Raw genomic sequence first — 18367 nt, 5'->3', positions numbered from 1 at the left:
ACTGCAAAATTGACTAACAACGAGGCCGAATATGAGGCCATGATTGCAGGTCTCGAATTGGCCAAAAGCTTAGGGGCAGAGGTGATCAAAGCGAAGTGCGACTCCTTCCTTGTGGTGAACCAGGTTAATGGAACGTTCGAGTTCAGAGAAGACCGAATGCAAAGGTACCTAGATAAGTTGCAGGTAACATTACATCGGTTCAAAGAGTGGACTTTGCAGTACGTACCTCGAGATCAAAATAGCGAGGTCGATGCCCTTGCAAGCTTAGGGTCGTCGGTCGAAGATGACGAGCTCAACTCTGGGGCAATCGTACAACTCATGAGATCGGTAGTAGAAGAAGGTCACGCCGAAATAAACTCCACAAGGTTAACTTGGGATTGGAGAAACAAATATGTAGAGTACTTGAAGACTGGGAAACTGCCCTTAGATCCAAAAGAATCGAGAACCCTGCGCACAAAGGCAACCCGATTCAGCTTGTCCGAGGATAGAACCTTGTTCAGAAGAATGTTCGATGGCCCACTAGCAATATGTCTGGGATCGGGAGATAACGAGTACATTCTGAGGGAAGTCCACGAGGGAACCTACGGAAATCATTCAGGCGCCAAATCATTGGTTCGAAAGATAATCAGACCCGGCTATTACTGGACCGACATGGAAAAAGATACGAAGGAGTTCATACGAAAATGTGAGGAATGCCAAAGACATGCTTCGATGATTCACCAACCCGGGGAACTGTTGCCTTCGGTCTTGTCACCATGGCCATTCATGAAATGGGGAATGGACAATGTTGGCCCTCTTTCATGGGCACTCGGTAAGGCTCAATTTATATTATTTATGACTGACTGTTTTTCTAAGTGGGTTGAAGCACAGGCGTACGAAAGTCGGGGAGAAGGAAGTCATCGACTTCATTTGGGACCACACATATGTCGGTTCGGAATGCCATCCGAAATCGTATGTGACAACGGGAAACAATTTATCGGCAGCAAAGTGACCAAGTTTCTCGAGGATCATAAGATTAAACGAATCCTGTCAACACCTTATCACCCTAGTGGGAATGGACAAGACGAATCTACCAACAATACCATACTCCAAAACCTCAAAAAGAGGTTAACTGACGCCAAAGGAAAGTGGAAGGAAATCCTTCCAAAGTCCTACGGGCATAACGTACGACCTCAAAGTCCAGTACCGGGGCCACCCAATTCTCATTGGTTTATGGCGCCAAAGCTCTAATACTGGTTGAAGTCGGAGAGCCAAGTATCATATTCCGATAAGCAACAAAGAAATCAAATGACGAGGCAATGAATACAAGCTTGGTACTGTTGGACGAAAGGCGCGAAGCCACCCTTGTTCGGTTGGCTGCCAAAAAGAAACGGATCGAGAGATATTATAACAGAAGGGCCAACATTCAATACTTCAACGTCGGGGACTTAGTGCTAAGAAAGGTCACATTGAACACCTGAAACCCAAGCGAGGGAAAGTTAGGACCAACTGGGAAGGACCGTATCATATTGTCGAAATCACCGAAAAAGGATCCTACAAGCTCGGAACGATGAATGGTGAACAACTACCGAGCAATCGGAATATAACTCACCTAAAACGATATTACTGCTAAGGTACGACCCCATTCATTTTCTTTTATTTATATTTCGGACTAACACCTGCAGGTAACCGACAAGGAGCAGTACAAAGTTTTAGGTCAGAAAGCACGCGTTGCATTCTTTTTCCCATGGACCGGATTTTTCCCAAATGGGTTTTCTGGCAAGGTTTTTAACGAGACAACAATGGATCGTGCTAACTTAGAATTATAGACCGATCACGAATCGGTGTCAAAGATCACATTAACAGTATCCGAAGCTTCTCTCTATGATCAACTTCGAATACTGGGGGGCATTACCCTCAGATATCGACTTTAGCAAGGAAATTGCTTCATGATACAAGGGTCTCTATAAGTAGGATTTATTGTAAGGGCCAAACGGTCAAACGAACCGTGCCTGCATAGATTACTCGAGCCATAGCATAAAGCATGTACGCATGTATGACTATTTTACACAAGAATAAAGAGAAGTTTTCTCCTTGCAATCATCTTGTCTTTTACAATATTCTTATTTACATTTCTTAAGGAATTCCCTGCTTCTGATCCCTTAAAGCTAACGAGCCCAAGGGCCGCTTTAACTTGAGATCGAACAATCACTCCCTCACTTGGGGACTGTTGTCTGAAAACAAACTCGAACGGTCCAAGCTATTAGACCTCGGGGGCATAAGACCTATTAGGCAACCCCCGAATTTAAAAGCCACGGCCATCCCCGCTCGGGGACTGTTATCTTAGGCAAGCCCGGATAACTAGGGAAAGCAAGCCCACTGGACGACACCCAAATTAAAATGCTACGGCCGTATTAACATGGCTCGAAGACGTCCGAAACCCGTAATAAAAATAAGTCCTTTGAAAAGAAAATTTTCATAACCGGTTCTAAAGGCTACCCTCGGCGAACTATAATCTCAACTACTTACTTTGGGAGGAAGTTTCCGGTAACACCGAACCCCCAAAACGCCTTAAAACAGAATAATGTAAAGGCGAGGTTTATTTGATCCGTCGAACATAACCTAATTATTTCGTGCTAAAGTATTTTGATCTTTGTGTATATAAATAATAAAGCAAAGGAAAAAATCGAAAGTCGTGGAATGGAAAGAAAGCCTTATAAATTTATACAAAATTCTTTGTATAGGGGCCAAACAGCCCGATGAAATTTTTAACAAAGGCTGAACGACCTCAACAAAAATGCCAAAAACACAAAACAAAAACATCTAAAGGCCTAAGTGACCCGGTCCTCATCAGGGGCAACGTTACCACCCTCGGGATCTTCCCCCACCTTTGGACTCGCTTAAACCTTTAGAGTCATTATCATCCTCGGGATAAGCCAACCTTCTAGCTTCAGCTTCGAGCTCCTTGGCGTTCTCGATCTTGGCTAACCCCGAGCATGGATTTCCTCAAGGGCCTCCCTTCGAGATTGCCATTTAGCATGCTCGGTGATGTCTTTTGCTCGAACATGAGCAGCCTCGGCATCGGCCTTATAAACGGCCACCATCTCAATAGCATTGGCCTTAATTACTTTAGCCTCTGACTTGGCCGCTTCAAGCTCCGTGGCCTCGATCAGAGATGGCCGAATTCAATTGGGACTAGAGCTCCTCGATCTTCTTGGCCTGCGCCAAGGACGACTCCTTTATACCTCGGAGCTGGACTTAGCCGAAGCCAGTTGGGCTCGGGCAGTCTTCTTTTCTGAGGCCAGGCGGTCCATGTTCTTTTTTTATTTTTCAGCCTCAGCCTTTACCGCATCTACCTCTTCCCCGAGCTGCCCGATCTTGTCGATCTTCTGTTGGACCTGCGGGTTCAGACCATTTTCCACCATGTCCGATTCGTCGTCAGTAACTTCAGAAATTCTTCTTACCTGCTCAGCCAGGTCGGCATGCTCTTTCCGAGCCACCTCTAACTCAACCCAGAGGCCCTTATCCTCCCCTTATCTTTGCTCACTGAGAAGTTTGTAAGCATATCTTTTCTTAGTGAGCCCTCAGATCTCGGCCTCGTACTGGTTCAGCTCTTCCCGGAATCGGAGGAACATTTCATGGTGGAGTACCGAAGCCTACAAACACAGAGAGAGGAGTTACAATCATCTACAAAATTATCTAAGTACACATTAGAAATTATTAAGAGGTATCTGAGGTTACCCGATATAATGCTTATTGGGCTTCATACCGAAGGTAACGGGCCACCTCCACGGGGGCAGAAAGAACCCGGGCATCTTCCAAATAGACATAACGGATGACCGCTTCCGGTCGAGATTCAAACTTAGGGCCGGGAACCGGTTGAGTAATTTCGAGCTCGAGGCAAGTCCACTCGATGGACTCTTCTTCGGCACCGGTATATGGCCCAACCCGGTGATGTCCTCCGTAGCGGTAGAGTCTATGCCATCAAAAAAGTAGTTAAAGGGGTCTACTGATGACTAGGGATTTTGACGCATTTTATACTCTTTCTTGCTTATGCTTTGATCAAATATTCATACAAAATAGTCCCAAAAGGCTCACAAGTTGTGCTTGATTGCAGGTTTGATTAACAAAGTGACAAAATGTCAAAGATCGGCTCAAAAGGAGTGAAACTTGCACAAGTGCCAAAGACAAGCCAAGTTCAGTCAAAACAGGCCCAGTGCGGCCGCACACCACTTTGTGCGGTCCGCACTAGGAGATTCAGAGAGCTGTATTTTCTAGCATCCAGGCAGTGCGGCCGCACTAGGTTTTGTGCGGTCCGCACTGAAGGCAATGCGGCCGCACTACCATTTTGTGCGGTCAGTAGTGCCAAGATTCAGAGAGGTTGCATTTTCAAGTTTTAAGCCTCCGCGGTCAACTTTGTGCGGACCGCACTAGAAGCCTCCGCGGCCGTAGTCCATTCTGTGTGGTCCGTGGAGCCCAAGTTCAGAGAGCAAGAATTTGAAGTCAAGAGCCCAGTGCGGACCGTGGTCCATTTTGTACGGCCCGCAGTAACCCTGCAGGGGCAATTTTGTCCAGAATTTTCAGCTTAGTATAAATAGATTCTTTTTCCATTTTTAGGGTATCAGATATTGTATTACAGTAGCTGCGCTCGTGGGTCGACTTTTCTTAGCCATTTTGGGCATTTTTACTTACATTCCATCATTGAATCTTTGTATTTAGCTTAGCAATTAATTAATATGTGTTTATCTTCTTCTATTTCTTGCTTTTTTTCTTTGAATATGAGTAGCTAGACCCATAAGCTAGGGTTGTGGCTCAACCCTAGTGTGGGTAATTGATGGGTCTTGTAATTTAGGGCTAAATTGACTATGGGTGTTTGTTATTTGGGCCAATTTCATGGTTAATTTCTGAATTAGTGGTTGCAAACACTAGTTTGTGTTGAGTTGGCTTGAGCTCCTCTTGAGAAAGAGAGCTTAAGTCTCCGAAATTGGTCCAACAATGAATTGGGGCGTACTCAAGGGATTGATAGCCCCAATTAAAGGGTTAAACCTCGAGAGAGTAATACCCGAATTGAACCCTAAGTTGTTTGTGCGAAAATTGCATACCCAATTGGTCTTGAGAAAGCCAATTCGGGCAAAATCACTTGAACCACCGAGAGGTGTAGAGTGGGTAAATTCGTGCAACGGTTATAACATACTCCCCAAATATGTCAAATGTGCCTTAGATTCAAGTACCCGTCAATTGACCACCTAGGCGGTAGTCACTATCCTAGTGCCTTTTAAGCCCATTTGAACAACTCGTAGCATAATAGTTCTTAGCATAATTTACAATTTGTAGTTTGATAATAGTAGAATTATAAAGAAAATCCCAAAAATGAATAGAAGTGTAATTAAGAACACATACACAACTCTACGCTAGATAGATACTCGATTCCAACTTCTAGCTCTCTGAGGATTCGATCCCGACCCAAAATTGGGTAAAAGCTATTGCGACCCTCTCTTGCTACTTTTTAGTAGTGCGGAGTTGGCAGCGATCATCTACCGCCCCTTGTGGCTCTTCGTTGGATCGTTCTTTCAGCGCCTGAGCATCGGCAATCATAGATTTAGTAAATAATGGCGAACCGGAGAGGTCTATCACTCCGGGTATGCCCTTCGGAGCCCTATCCGCTATCCGGGAAGAACTGGCTACGATCTCGTTATCGGCCTCCCTATCTCGAGGCAAAGTGGCCTCGCCCCCTTCTAGTTCAGAATCTTCGGCTAAAGCTTCCCTATTGACCTCCCCGAGTCGAGACAATTCAGTTTCATCTCCCGCCGGTTCGTAGGCCCCTCGTATCATGATACCTGACCGTACACGGGCCACTAGTTCAGAGTTCTCTTCTTCTTCTTCTGACTCATCCCTGAGCCGGTGGAATGAGTCCGAAGAGGGTGCCCGAGCACTGGTGCTACCCTTAGGTTTACGCACTTGGCTGTCAATTTCTTATTCATTCATTGCGTTCGGCCGGCGCTCCTTTCTCATCTCAAACCATAACTACTATGGCACCAATTAGCCATTTCTAATGGTTAATTACTGTTACCCTCTTTAAAAAATTTAATATTTGTATTTTCCCTCTATTTTCTTTGTATTCTAGCCTTCTTCTTCATTTTTTTTAATCTTTCTTCTTCCTTTATTCTTGTGGGTTTCATATGAAATTTTCTTCTTCTCTTGTTTCTTCTAAAATTATCTTTCTTCTTCATTTAGGTCTTCTTCTTTCAACCAAACCCTAATTTTTTTTATCCCAATTCTCATATTAAACTATAATTCCCGCTGAAAACGAAGGTTATAAAAATTCAATGTTTTATCGAAGTTTAATGGTAAAAATCACGATTGAGAAATGGTGTAGCCATTATCGGAAGAGATAGAAGAGATTTTTTTTTTTTTTTTTAACAAATGACCATGTGTTTATCCCTTCACTCTCTTCCTTTGATTTTTAACCCTCTAAACATTTACCCATTTAATTATTTTTTATTACTTGTTAAAATTCTTAATTAAATCGATATATCAGATTAGCCTAAGTAAATAGAAGGGTGTATCACACTCACCACTAAAAATCGACGAGGAATTTTTAAGTAGGTAACTGACAAAAACATAATAGTTTAAGGGGGTTTTAAAGTATTCACTCTTTTAAAATTGTAAAGGAGCATGATATACAAATAACACTAATTAATTAAACAGTAACTCTTGTTCTTTTAATAATTTTTATTTTTGGAGAACTGTGATCTGCTTGTTTGACTTAACGAGTGGGTTGGTAGCCATGTTAATTGTCTCAAATATTCTAGTATTTGTTTATTGTACGACGAGAAGTTGCTTCGAATATTGAGGAGATCTAGATCCACTTGTAATAATTTAAACTGGTCCTGCATTGATATTTGGAAGAAATTGCATACAAGGAGTTGAAAATCTTAATGATATGTTTCCGCTATAAGTGAAGAGGGAATCTAATCATATATTTATAATAGGAAATTACACTCAATAACCTTAAAAATGGATTATTTTGATATTTTGATATTTTGATCTCAGCTTACGCTATGGATAAACTTTTAAAGTCACAAGTCAAAAATATTATCTAATACTTGTAAAATTTAAAGTTCTGCCCGTGAAACAAGCAAGGTCAAAAAATCAAAAGTGACACCCAAAGTATCCTATTTGTGCAAACCACAATGGACTCTTCTATTACGGACTCATAAATCTACAATAAGGCATATACTACTGTCAAACTCACGTCGATATATGTAGTGATTCAAGCCAACATGAAAATCAATAGATATGAGACACAAGTCATATTCACCAATTATATTTATTTAGCATGGTTTATAAAACCAAATATTTAGATGAATTTTATACTACGACTGATATCGCATGTGAGACACCTCGATGGGATGTATATTCTTTTCTAGTAGAAAGAGCAATTTGATGGGGGCGAACAATGAATGTTTTCTGGCAATTCAACTTTCAAAATTTTGGCTCAACATTCAGAATTATATCCTGAAACATATCAAAACTTTTAAAATTTGTTTATTTTGAAAAGTGTATTTTGTTTCGGAAGTACTTTTTGCAACAATATTTTTATAACCTATTTGGCCAAGCTTCTTGTTTACCCTCAAAATCGGATAACAATTGAATTTATAGGTGATTTTAACGCTACGTGGATTAATATGACACAAAGTGATAGATTGACCGATAAGTAAAGCAAGCAATAATAAAATAAATTTAAATCGTGTGACTTGAGCAGTTATAGCCTTGAGAAATAAATCTCGCTCGAATAGAGAAATCAATAATAAAATAAATTCAAATCATGACTTGAACAGTTATAGCCTTGAGAAATAAATCTCGCTCGAACTGAATATGATCCAAATAATGTCAAATACAAAAGAACAATAGCTCACAGAAAGAAAATAATATTATAAAGCTTTTGGGATGCGTGTTACAATGTGTATTATAAAGAATCAGACCCCCTTTATATAGTAGGGGAGTCCTGCTTTAGGTACAATTTTATAAAAGATAAAAAATCTCGTGATTTGCTAATTAGTCGGTCTCTCGTTGATAAGTACCGAGATTTCTGCCGTGATATCTGATCGGTTGCGGATATTTTGGCCTTCCTTTATTGGGTCCGATAATGTTTCCTTGAGCTTGTTCGGATCGGGGTCGATTCCGGAGTCACGGGGTCGAAGATCTTGGAGACGTATGTTCTGACTTCGTACTTTGGTTTGACGGAACCTAGGGTCAATCTTCAATCCATCACGTTTCGGTTCCGATCCGTCATGCGATAGATTAGGTTTCGGCCGTATACAGATAGTCCCCTCGTTTTTCGGAGTGTAAACGACGAGAAATGATATGAGCCCCTGACCCTGATCTCGATACTTCGTTTAAGAAACGACAAAAATAGACGAAACGTCTCGTCAGTCACATCTTAATGGCAGTAAATGCTCATCAGTCGCTGGTCGGCCGCTACAGACTTTGAACCATCGCTTGAATACTATATATACTCCATCCTTCATTCATTCAAACTTTACCTTTAAACCTCTTCTACTCTTGTTCTTTAAAAAATCTTTGCATTCTCTAACACTTGTACCAGATTTCTTGAGGTTTTTGCAAGAATCTTCGCTTGTCTTCATTCCAAAACATTAGCGTAACCTTTTAACTTCCTCTTCTTCATCTCTATTCAGAAAAAATGGCGAAAACTTCTAAGACAGTTCCACAAAAAGAAACTGCCTCTTCATCACGGCCGGTCGGCGAGGAAACAACAGCGGAACCTCACCCTGAAGTGTTTGTTCCTGGTGGGTGCTCGCCCGGTACTGATTTCAAGGTCGAAAAGACTTCCACGGTACCGGGTCGATGCGAGCCAGTCTCGAGATATATATGCTCGATCACCGACGATCTCCTCTCCAAGGTCAAAGAGGATTGCAACTGGGTTGATGAACACGTGGTGATGCCCACGCCTGAGGAAGCGATTACTGCCCACGTGGAGGGTTTTTTAAGTGTTTACACTTATCCCTTCACGTTGGGCCCCTTGGACCCGGTCATTATCGCCTTCTGTTAGAGGTACGAGGTGACCCTTGGTCAAATCCATCCCTCTTTCTGGAGGATAGCAATTCTCCTCCGCTTCTTCGTAAACAAAATCGAGGGGTGTCCCTTCACCCTCGATCATCTTATGCACATGTACAGTCCCTGACTCTCTCGAGGGGGATTAATAAAGCTCACCCGTCGGGCCAGTAAGGCCCCATTCTCGAGTATAGGCGAGGATCGGGATCGAGGATGGTTGGGCCGATTCGTTCGAGTGAAGACCTCGAATTTAATCCCGGCCGAGGACATGCCATTTCTCGAGAAACGGAACATGAAACGTAAGTATAACTTTGCCTTAAAGATTTCGTTTATTTTTTTTCTTTTTCCTCCCTTCTTATCGATAATTTGCGGTGCATCTGTTGCTCGAATGCCAAATGTAGTTCCTCGACTCAAGGAGTGGGTCGAGGACCTCGTGTCGCAGAAAGCCTATATTCCGAGTACGCGTGGCGCGAACTGTTGAAGGGCCGGTGGGAGGCCCGTTCCCATGGTAAGTTTCCTTTTCCGATTTAATAATATTTAAGTTTTTCCTCGTGCCATTGAGTTCTTATTAGTTCCATTTTCTTTTGCAGGTCTTCCCAAGGATATTGCTATGAGGCCTCCATCCGGTGACGAGGATGTGCCTCTCGAGTCCCCTGCTCCAAGCCAGGGTGATGAGAAGAAAAGGAAGACGGCCTGGAGTTCTCCGAGCTTAGAAAAGAAGAAAACCAAAAGAAGAGCGAGGGGCTTTAGAGGGAAAAGGGGGGCGAGCTTTAATTGAAGTAGGGGCGGAGCTCCTCTCCTTAGAGTCAAGTAGCTTTCACTCCTGAAAATTGTAGATGTCTTCTTCTTTACTGAGGGAGTAGGTATGGCGCACACTTACTATTTCTATGAGTTCCCTTTGGCAGGTCAATTAGGCAAATGATCAAATTCTCGCGATATCCGCACATAGTCCTGGTTGGAAGACAGGATCCATCCTCATTTTTGTACTTGCTGTTTTATTTTCCAATTATTTCTTCAATTAAGAAAACGAAAGAGAATAAATAAGATTCTCTTAGCTCATTCGGAAGGATCTCATAATCGATCGCGAAGCTATCGCCCGGTTCAACCAACCGTCCGTCCTGGTGCCTTTGCTACTGATTTGACCGCTTCTCATCGTTAATCCGGGTTCACCTTGGCCCTCGCCCCAGAGTTCTTATGAAGACTCTGGTGGTGCATGTGTATGATAGGGCCCCCCATAAGCGGTTTGATTGAACTGTTCACATTGGCCATCTAGAGAGATTATATACAGTGTGCCGTTAGGGAGGAGAACTCTTGAATAGGAAAGAGGGGGAAAACTGACTTCTAGTGAGGGTTGGCGCCCTCTTTTATATGTCTGTCACTTTATCTTTGTTAGTGCTGTCTGCCTATAATGATAGATGAATCAAAAACTTTTCATTCAACTTCTTCTTTCAATTGAAATTGAGATTTTTGCCTATCCTCCTATTTTGAAAAAATGAAAACTTAGGTAAGTGCTTTCTAAACATATGTATAAAGTAGGAAAATTTACTGAAGAAGTGCGGGAAATATTCTTAAAAGAGCTTCTTCAAAATTTCGTTTTCTTTTTTAAGATAGAAAGTCGAATCACTAACAAAGGAATTTTCTTTGGGGATGTTGACAACGCCTCCGGCAAGCTAAAGCAGGCACCAAGAGCTTGGTTTGAAAGGTGACAGCAGCATGTATAAGAGTCGAAATAGGATTAGAGGAAGGAGCCGGTTTTCAAATAAGTAAATCGGATCATTCAATGTTTATAAGGAGGTCGACATCAGGTATTGTCCTTCTTCTGCTTTATGTGGATGACATTGCTTTCTCTAGTTTCCACCCTTTCCCCTTTTAATATAATAATAAGGTAAGCTTCCAAAGCTCATTTCTTCAGCTGGTGCGCAGGAGCACACTTTCGTTTTCCCCTTTACAAGGGGCTTTCATGAATAGGGATTTCCCGCCAGCAGTCTTCTCTTCCTATCACTTCACTTCGTTCTAGAAATCTGATCTCACCGGGCCGGGCGGAGGGGGCACTGCTAGCTGTCCATCTAGTCCATTCCGTCCTGCGTTGGAAAAACCTCTACTCTACCCCTATGTTCGTATGCCCCTATGTCCGTGCAAGCGGACAGCGTCTTGACCCCCATCCAATTTTTGGGCCAATTCCCCCTTCGTACTACCAAAAAATGAGATTCTTACCGAATCCGAGTTTGCTGCTCCAACCATTACCAAACTAATACCTATTCCGTTTAGTACTTCAGGTGCTTATGTTGCGTATAATGTTAATCCCGTAGCGGATCAATTCCAACGAGCCTTTCAAACTAGTACTATTAGTCATCGACTAGCCCTTCTGGGCTGGGGGTGCCTCGGAAGTAACCTGAAGTGCTATCTGAGTAGGTCTAGACTGACCACGACCATGCTTGCCCTTGCTCCCAGATGGAGCACCACTCTGTCCTCCTGTAGTATTGACCTCTTGCTCTCCCTCTCGGCTATGTCCCGCCTCTTAGATGCCTTGCACCTAAGGGTACATTTAAGGTTCCTCTCCTTCGCGGGATAGGGCACATTCCGCCATAACCACGCTTTAATCAGGCGGTCTTCCCTTATCTTCCCTAACGTTTATGTATAATTTCATCTCTCACGCACCTTTTGGCGAGTTACCTTATGTATTTCATTAAAAAATCGACGAGGGGTTCTTTAATATATAGTGGGTATAATTAAGGGGGGGTTTTGGGAACACCGGATAGTTTAAGTATGTAACTGACAAAAACATGATAGTTTAAAAGGGTTTTAGGGTATTCACTCATTTTAAAATTAAGAAAATGACCTTTTTAGATCTCTTATATGTAAAAGATAGATCTCTTACGTGTAAAAGTAAATCTCTGATGTGTAAAAAGAGAGGCAGGGTCATAAAACTAAAAACAAGTTTGTAAAGAGCCACTAACCAATATGACCCGTTTACTACCTCTTTTTTTTTTTTTTTTTTTTACACATGAGATATTTAGTTTTACACGTAAGAGATGTCTTTTACACTTAAGAGATTTAAAATTATTATTTTTTTAATTTTAAAATGGTAAAGAGGCATGATGTACAAATAGCACCTATTAATTATCACATCAACTTTGTTATAAGAGTTACATGTGTAAATCATCAACTTAACATGATACTTGTCAACCCTCTCTATGACATACTCGTTTGTTCCGATATTTTTTACTGTTATAGTAAAATGTTGTTATAGAGGACATATATTAACATAACATAAAGATTAGTTCCGAGAAAACTCGATTTTTATAGTGAATGATTGTTCTATAGAAATATTGTTATAGAAAGGTCCGACTAGTAGTGCGCATAACTCTAACTCTTAATTAAGACCACTAGGGAATATTGATATTTGATCTCTAAAGACATCTAAAACACACGCACACACACAGTGACACAGAGACAAACTCACAAGGCTAACGGGCTTCTACTTAATTCCATAATGATGAAAGTTTGAGTACTTCAAAGTTCAAACTAATGATATCGCAATTATGTTAAAAATTCCGATAACAGGTTTATAAAAATTTGATATTTAAAAGCTAGACATATGATAAAATATCAAATTACATATGTACCAAATAATTAATAGAAACCTAATATCATTGAAAAAAAAGGCAACATAAATAATTAAATATACTCCATCTAGTAGCTAGACAAAGAAGAAAGAAAAAAATTACTGACAAGTAAAAGAGAAAACTTCAAAATTTCTTCTAAACCAACAAATGTCTATTCTTTCTTTTACATATTTCAACCTTTTTCCTTTCCTTCTTCAATATTCTAATCTATACTTTAGGAGAACTTTTATTTTGAAGAAGACCACCAAAATTTTCTGCCATAACCATTTCTTTTTCAGCCACTTTAGCTTCCTCCCTAAATTTCTTGTAAATATCATTCTTGTAAAAATTCCTTGTCCTCAACACCAAAATTATTGACACAAAAGCTCCAAGAATTGTAACTCCTGTGATAATAATAAAAGCCAACTTAAAACATTCAGCCCCAATACATTCCAAATCTTCACCAATTTTCCTACTTCTTCCCAATGCCTTCATCTGTTTTTCTGCTTCTTTATCATATAAATATCCAGCCACCCTTACATTAAGCACATATGCACCAATTGGACTTGCCACTGATCCAAAATTATACAAAGTTGAGTAATATTTCAACCCAAAAAGTTCTGAAATTATGGCATATAACAATGGCCATTGTGCTCCAAAGCAAAATCCTATGACTATAGATGCAACATAAAGGCCACCGGGGACGTCGAAAGCAATGAGAAGATGGCCAAGACAAGAGATGATGAGTGTTATTGTGAGCATTAGGGGTCTAGGAAATTTGTATTTTGACAAGAAATGTTCTGAGAGGAAACCAGACACAACTCTTCCTAAATAATTCCATATACTAACAAGTGACACAAATGTACTAATGCTGTTTTTTGGATAGCCAAGTGATGTTCCAATTTGTCCCAAGTTGTCTATTGCTGTTAATGTCCCTCCAACACCACAAATCGTCGCGAAAAATAGTATTAACATGTCAATACTAAAAAGGGTTTGTAGTATAGTGTAGTCCTCACCTCTATCCGGTGCACGAAAAACTGTTTTCCAACACGAAACTGTTTCTTGATTTTTTGAAATGGTGGCAGAAGAGGGTGTTTGTGGCTGAATTTGCGGCTGAGCAACTTCACAATTTGGCTCCTCAGTTACTAATTTCACTTGTGAAATACTTTCCAATGCTTGTTTCTTGGATTTCCAAGAATCAACTTCTTCTTTTATAACAATAGCAAGTGGTAAACAGAGGAAAAACAGAACAATAGCTGTACTCAAACCATACTCACTTTGTTTAAAATCTAGCCTTTTTTGAAGTATGATAATCAACATGAGAAATCCAGCAAGGCCAAGAGATATATACAAAAACCTATAGAAAACTTTCATCTCATGTGCAATCCGAACAACTTTCATAATACGAATTATACGTAGAAACACAAAAGAAACAACAGCAGGAAGCCAACCAATAAGTAGAATAAGAGACTTAGATTCATTACCATAAATAGCATGGTAAATTTGTGTCAACATTGCACCACTTAAGCCAACATAACCCTTCAAAAGTCCAAGAACCGCGCCACGGCTTTCTGGGAAATTCTTGACACAAGTTACTAAAGCTCCAGTATTGGCAAAAGACTGAGAATTTGCACCAATACAAATGTATACACACATATGCCAAACTTTAGGTTTTGGAATTTTTTTGGTCACAGATAGCCAAATCATGAAATACCCAAAAAAGTTAAGGACTGCACCAACTGAGAGAACAACCCAAGGGGGTGTTACTTCATTGATTAAACCAGAAAGGACACCAACATTGGACCCTAAATCTTTGAAAAAACTGAGTAAATTAAGGGTGGTTTGATCATATCCGAGCGAAGTTTTGATATCAGTAGAGTAAATACCAAAAATGTAAGTGGCACCAGAGGCTGATAAGATTAGAACAGTGGCAAATACCATGAACCATCTTCCAGTGAAGACTTGTAGTGTTAGGCTTCTCATATTGGCTAGACCTGAACCACTACCTTCGACACCATAGGCCATGTTTTTTTAGTTCTTTGATAGAATGATACAACATGGGATCTTAGAACGAGGTATGTACATATATATAGTTTAAGTTACGTGAACTGACAATATAGTGTAAATTTTTTTTACACTATCATTGCAATTGAAATTTGAGCTGATTATAACAGGTTCTTACTCTTGGAGCAACCTACAAGTTGTCTCCGTGTGACCTATTGGTCAGGGGTTCGAGACATGGAACCAGCTATTATTGCTTGTATTAGGATAGACTGTATACATCATACCTTTTGGGGTGCATTCCTTCCCTGGATTCTACCTGAATACGGAATATTTTGTGCACTGGACTGACCTTTTTTATAATAGGTTCTTACTATATCTTCCAGGTTATGATATCAAGATTCATAAAAATGTTAACGGTTGTAGGTCAACTTAATCAGATAGTATGAACAGTTACGTACACTATTACTCCCTCCGGTCCAAACTAAGTAGTAACTTTTTTGCTGTTTTCACACAGATTAAGAAATTCACCTTTTAACATTATTTTGCAATGAAATTGACCATATTAACCTTTACTATCTCTTCACATAAATACTCCTAACACATACTCCAACACTATTTACTCCAACGGCAATGTAGGAAAAAAATAATTACTTTATTCTTGAAATCTGGAAAAATCACTTATTTTGGACCATAAAAAAAAGGCCAAAAAATCACTTATTTTGGACTAGAGGGAGTATAGACATAAACTCTTATGTACGGATTTAAGTTATATACATTAAAAGGGGCAGCCCGGTGCACTAAGCTCCCGCTATGCGCGGGGTCGGGGAAGGGCCGGATCACAAGGGTCTATTGTACGCAACCTTACCCTGCATTTTTGCAAGAGGCTATTTCCACAGCTTGAACCCGTGACCTCCTGATCACATGGTAGCAACTTTACTAGTTACGCCAAGTTGCCCTTCTTTAGTTATATACATTATTGGTGCAAATAATTTGTGCACGGTTAACTAGTTATAGCAGGTTGTTACTCTATATTCTTCTGCTATAAAGAATTACATATTGTACACTCTCAGCTTAAACTCTATATATAAATATCATTAGTAATGCAGCAAATGTAGATTTCTATGTAACTCTTGCCGCACCCCACGCCTACTTCTTAGGGGTATGGAGTATGGGAAGGTGTGGGGAAGAGATATAATATAGTAATAATTAATACATGGACTTTAAATCATAGTTGACTTTGAAGACAGGCTCTTGGATTGGTAAGATGGAGAAAGAAATATACATTTGGGTAAAGAAAAAAGATAGAAATGGAAGATTAAAAACTAGTATTGCTCTCTCCCATTTATATATGTTTGCTCTTACTATATTTGGAGTTCAAAACGATTTTATCCTTCGCTACAGTTTTTGTAGCATCTTTTGAACTTTTCTTTAAAATGGAAACTGTGACTCATAATAGTAATTTATTTTGGTCAGTCTTGAACCTCAATATTGGAGTAAAGACACATTTATATGTACGTATAACAACTAGTAAGGAATAAGGGTGTTAAACGGGTGGGCCGGGCCGGGCCGGGCCGGGTGGGGGAAAAGTTGGAACCGTCGGGTTTCGAACCGGGCCGGTTACGGGTTACCAGGCTTAGCGGGTTCGGGTCCATCCGGATAAAAAATGAACCGTAAGGGTTACGAGTCCAAGGGGTCGGGCCGGGCTGGGTTAGTGAACTTTTTTTTTTTTTTTTGTATTTTGTATTACTATTGTAAGTTATATTAATATAAAGTAAAAATATAAAGAATACAATGAAGATGGAAAAAAAATTGCACTTATAAATTGCAAGTGCTTTTTTTATTTCAAACTTTCAAATTGAAGTTTGCATTTAACAACAAGTAAATTAACGAAAAAAGTGTAAAACTAAATTTTCATGCATAATAATACTTCAAATTAATCTAACAAACTAAAACATTAAGCATAAATACGTCTAATAATTTTAAAATAACACAAATTGTCTCAAATTAACTTAAATACGAATTTCTGGAGGACGCTCAAGACAACTCTTCATATGACTCCTTAAACAGCCTGTGCCCACCCACTTTAGACGAAGATTTAAGACTCGACCACAGTTCTTGCACTTTACTTTGTGAACTTTTTCATTTTCTTCTACCACCTCAAAGTGTTCCCAAACATATGAGCGCACTCTAGAAGTACGGGGCATGATTTAACTTGAATTGATAATTTTAGTTTGAGAAATGAGAGATGAGTGAAGAAATGGAAAAGAGGGGGGTGTATTTATAGTTTTTCAAAGGGCTAAATTAGTAATTACAAAAAGTGTTAAATTTTAAAAAAAATGGCCCAAAAAGGGCTATTTGTGCAAAACAGCCGTTGGGCAACGGCCCCTTGGCCCAGCTGACCGTTGCCAACGTTAACAATCATTTTTTTAAAAAAAAAGTCGAAACAACTAGCCGTTAACCGGTTTGGGCCGGTCCGGGCCGGGCCGGTTAACCGATTGAACAGTGAATCTCGTTGACCGGGTTTGACCGGGCCGGTTAACCGGTTGAATAAAGGTGAACGGACCAACCCCCCTTACCGCATTAACCCAGCCCACCCGGCCCCTTTTGTACCGGTCCGGGCCGATTCTGGTTTCAACCGGTCAGAGCCGGTCCGGAAACGGGTTGACCCGGCCCGTGAGACACCTTTAGTAAGGAAGTGCCCGTGCGAGGCACGGGCCCAACCTCAAGAGAATGCCAAGAAATTTTATTTGTTCTGACTCAGATTGGCACCGATTATATGAGTACCTTATTTTAGAAGTTAAATAAATATACATCATATGCTAGAATTTACTTCTCCTTTTTTCATTTGAGTTGTAAAAAAATTAAATATTCGTTGCATATTTATAGTTGGTTTGGAATGGTTTGTTTGAAGGAATTTTAAAAACACAATTGTTGAGCTCGATTGGTAAAGAAGACAAAGTGCGTCTATTGGTCTTTGAAGTTTTGGATTGAATTTAATAATCGGTAGTTATTATGATAGATATTAGCCGGTTGGATATTAAATTAAGATTTGGTTCGGACCAACTGGATCAATTTTGAACAAAAAATGTGTTCACAATTTTTTTGTGCAAGTCGTCTGGATTTTGTGAATAATTGATATCGAAGTTGTGACATAATTTGTATTGCAGCTTTAATGATGCGTTGGACTCATGACAAGCCCTACTCGTCTGAACATCTTACTATTTGCCAGGACTCGCAGCCAAGTTTGGACCCGTAAGTTCCAAATTGTGTCTGCAAGCTCTTATTTATACAATTCAAAAACTTAAAACAGTGGCACAAAAATCGCCTCTATGCAAATCAAAAGAGAATGCTACTCTAAAAAATTTACATTTTGCATATTTGTAATTTAAACTTCTCTATTCCTTTATGTTCATAACTTTTTTCACATACTTATCTTAAGGTAAAATCTTCTCTAACTTATTGATATATTGATAATTTCTGCAATACTGAACTTACATTTGTCAAATTTTACCAAAAATTCAAATGCGATATAAACTTCTATTATTTTAAATTTAGTAATGTATCTTTGTACTCTTTAATGTTTGCAATTATTTTTAATATATACTTAAATAATTAAATATAATATCTTATTCAGAATGTCTCTCTAATTCTATGAAATGTTAGTTTATTATAGGCTTAAGAAAGTACTCAACAAAAAAAAAAAA

The 18367-nt window shown here is 39.8% G+C and overlaps 1 protein-coding gene across 1 annotated transcript; it reads right to left on the bottom strand.

Moving 5' to 3' along the window:
• LOC109226296 lies at nucleotides 12688-14705 on the bottom strand. Its single transcript, XM_019391082.1, has one exon. The coding sequence runs from the start codon at nucleotides 14682-14684 to the stop codon at nucleotides 12888-12890; it is 1797 nt and encodes a 598-aa protein (XP_019246627.1). The 5' UTR covers nucleotides 14685-14705; the 3' UTR covers nucleotides 12688-12887.

The sequence above is a fragment of the Nicotiana attenuata genome, chromosome 5 (genome assembly GCF_001879085.1).
Source record: "Nicotiana attenuata strain UT chromosome 5, NIATTr2, whole genome shotgun sequence".
Classification (NCBI taxonomy): domain Eukaryota; kingdom Viridiplantae; phylum Streptophyta; class Magnoliopsida; order Solanales; family Solanaceae; genus Nicotiana; species Nicotiana attenuata.
This window is presented reverse-complemented; position numbering and strand designations above follow the sequence as displayed.

Coding starts and splice junctions, on each gene's coding strand:
- LOC109226296 (XM_019391082.1), bottom strand. CDS start 14,684: ATGGCCTATGGTGTCGAAGGTAGTGGTTCAGGTCTAGCCAATATGAGA.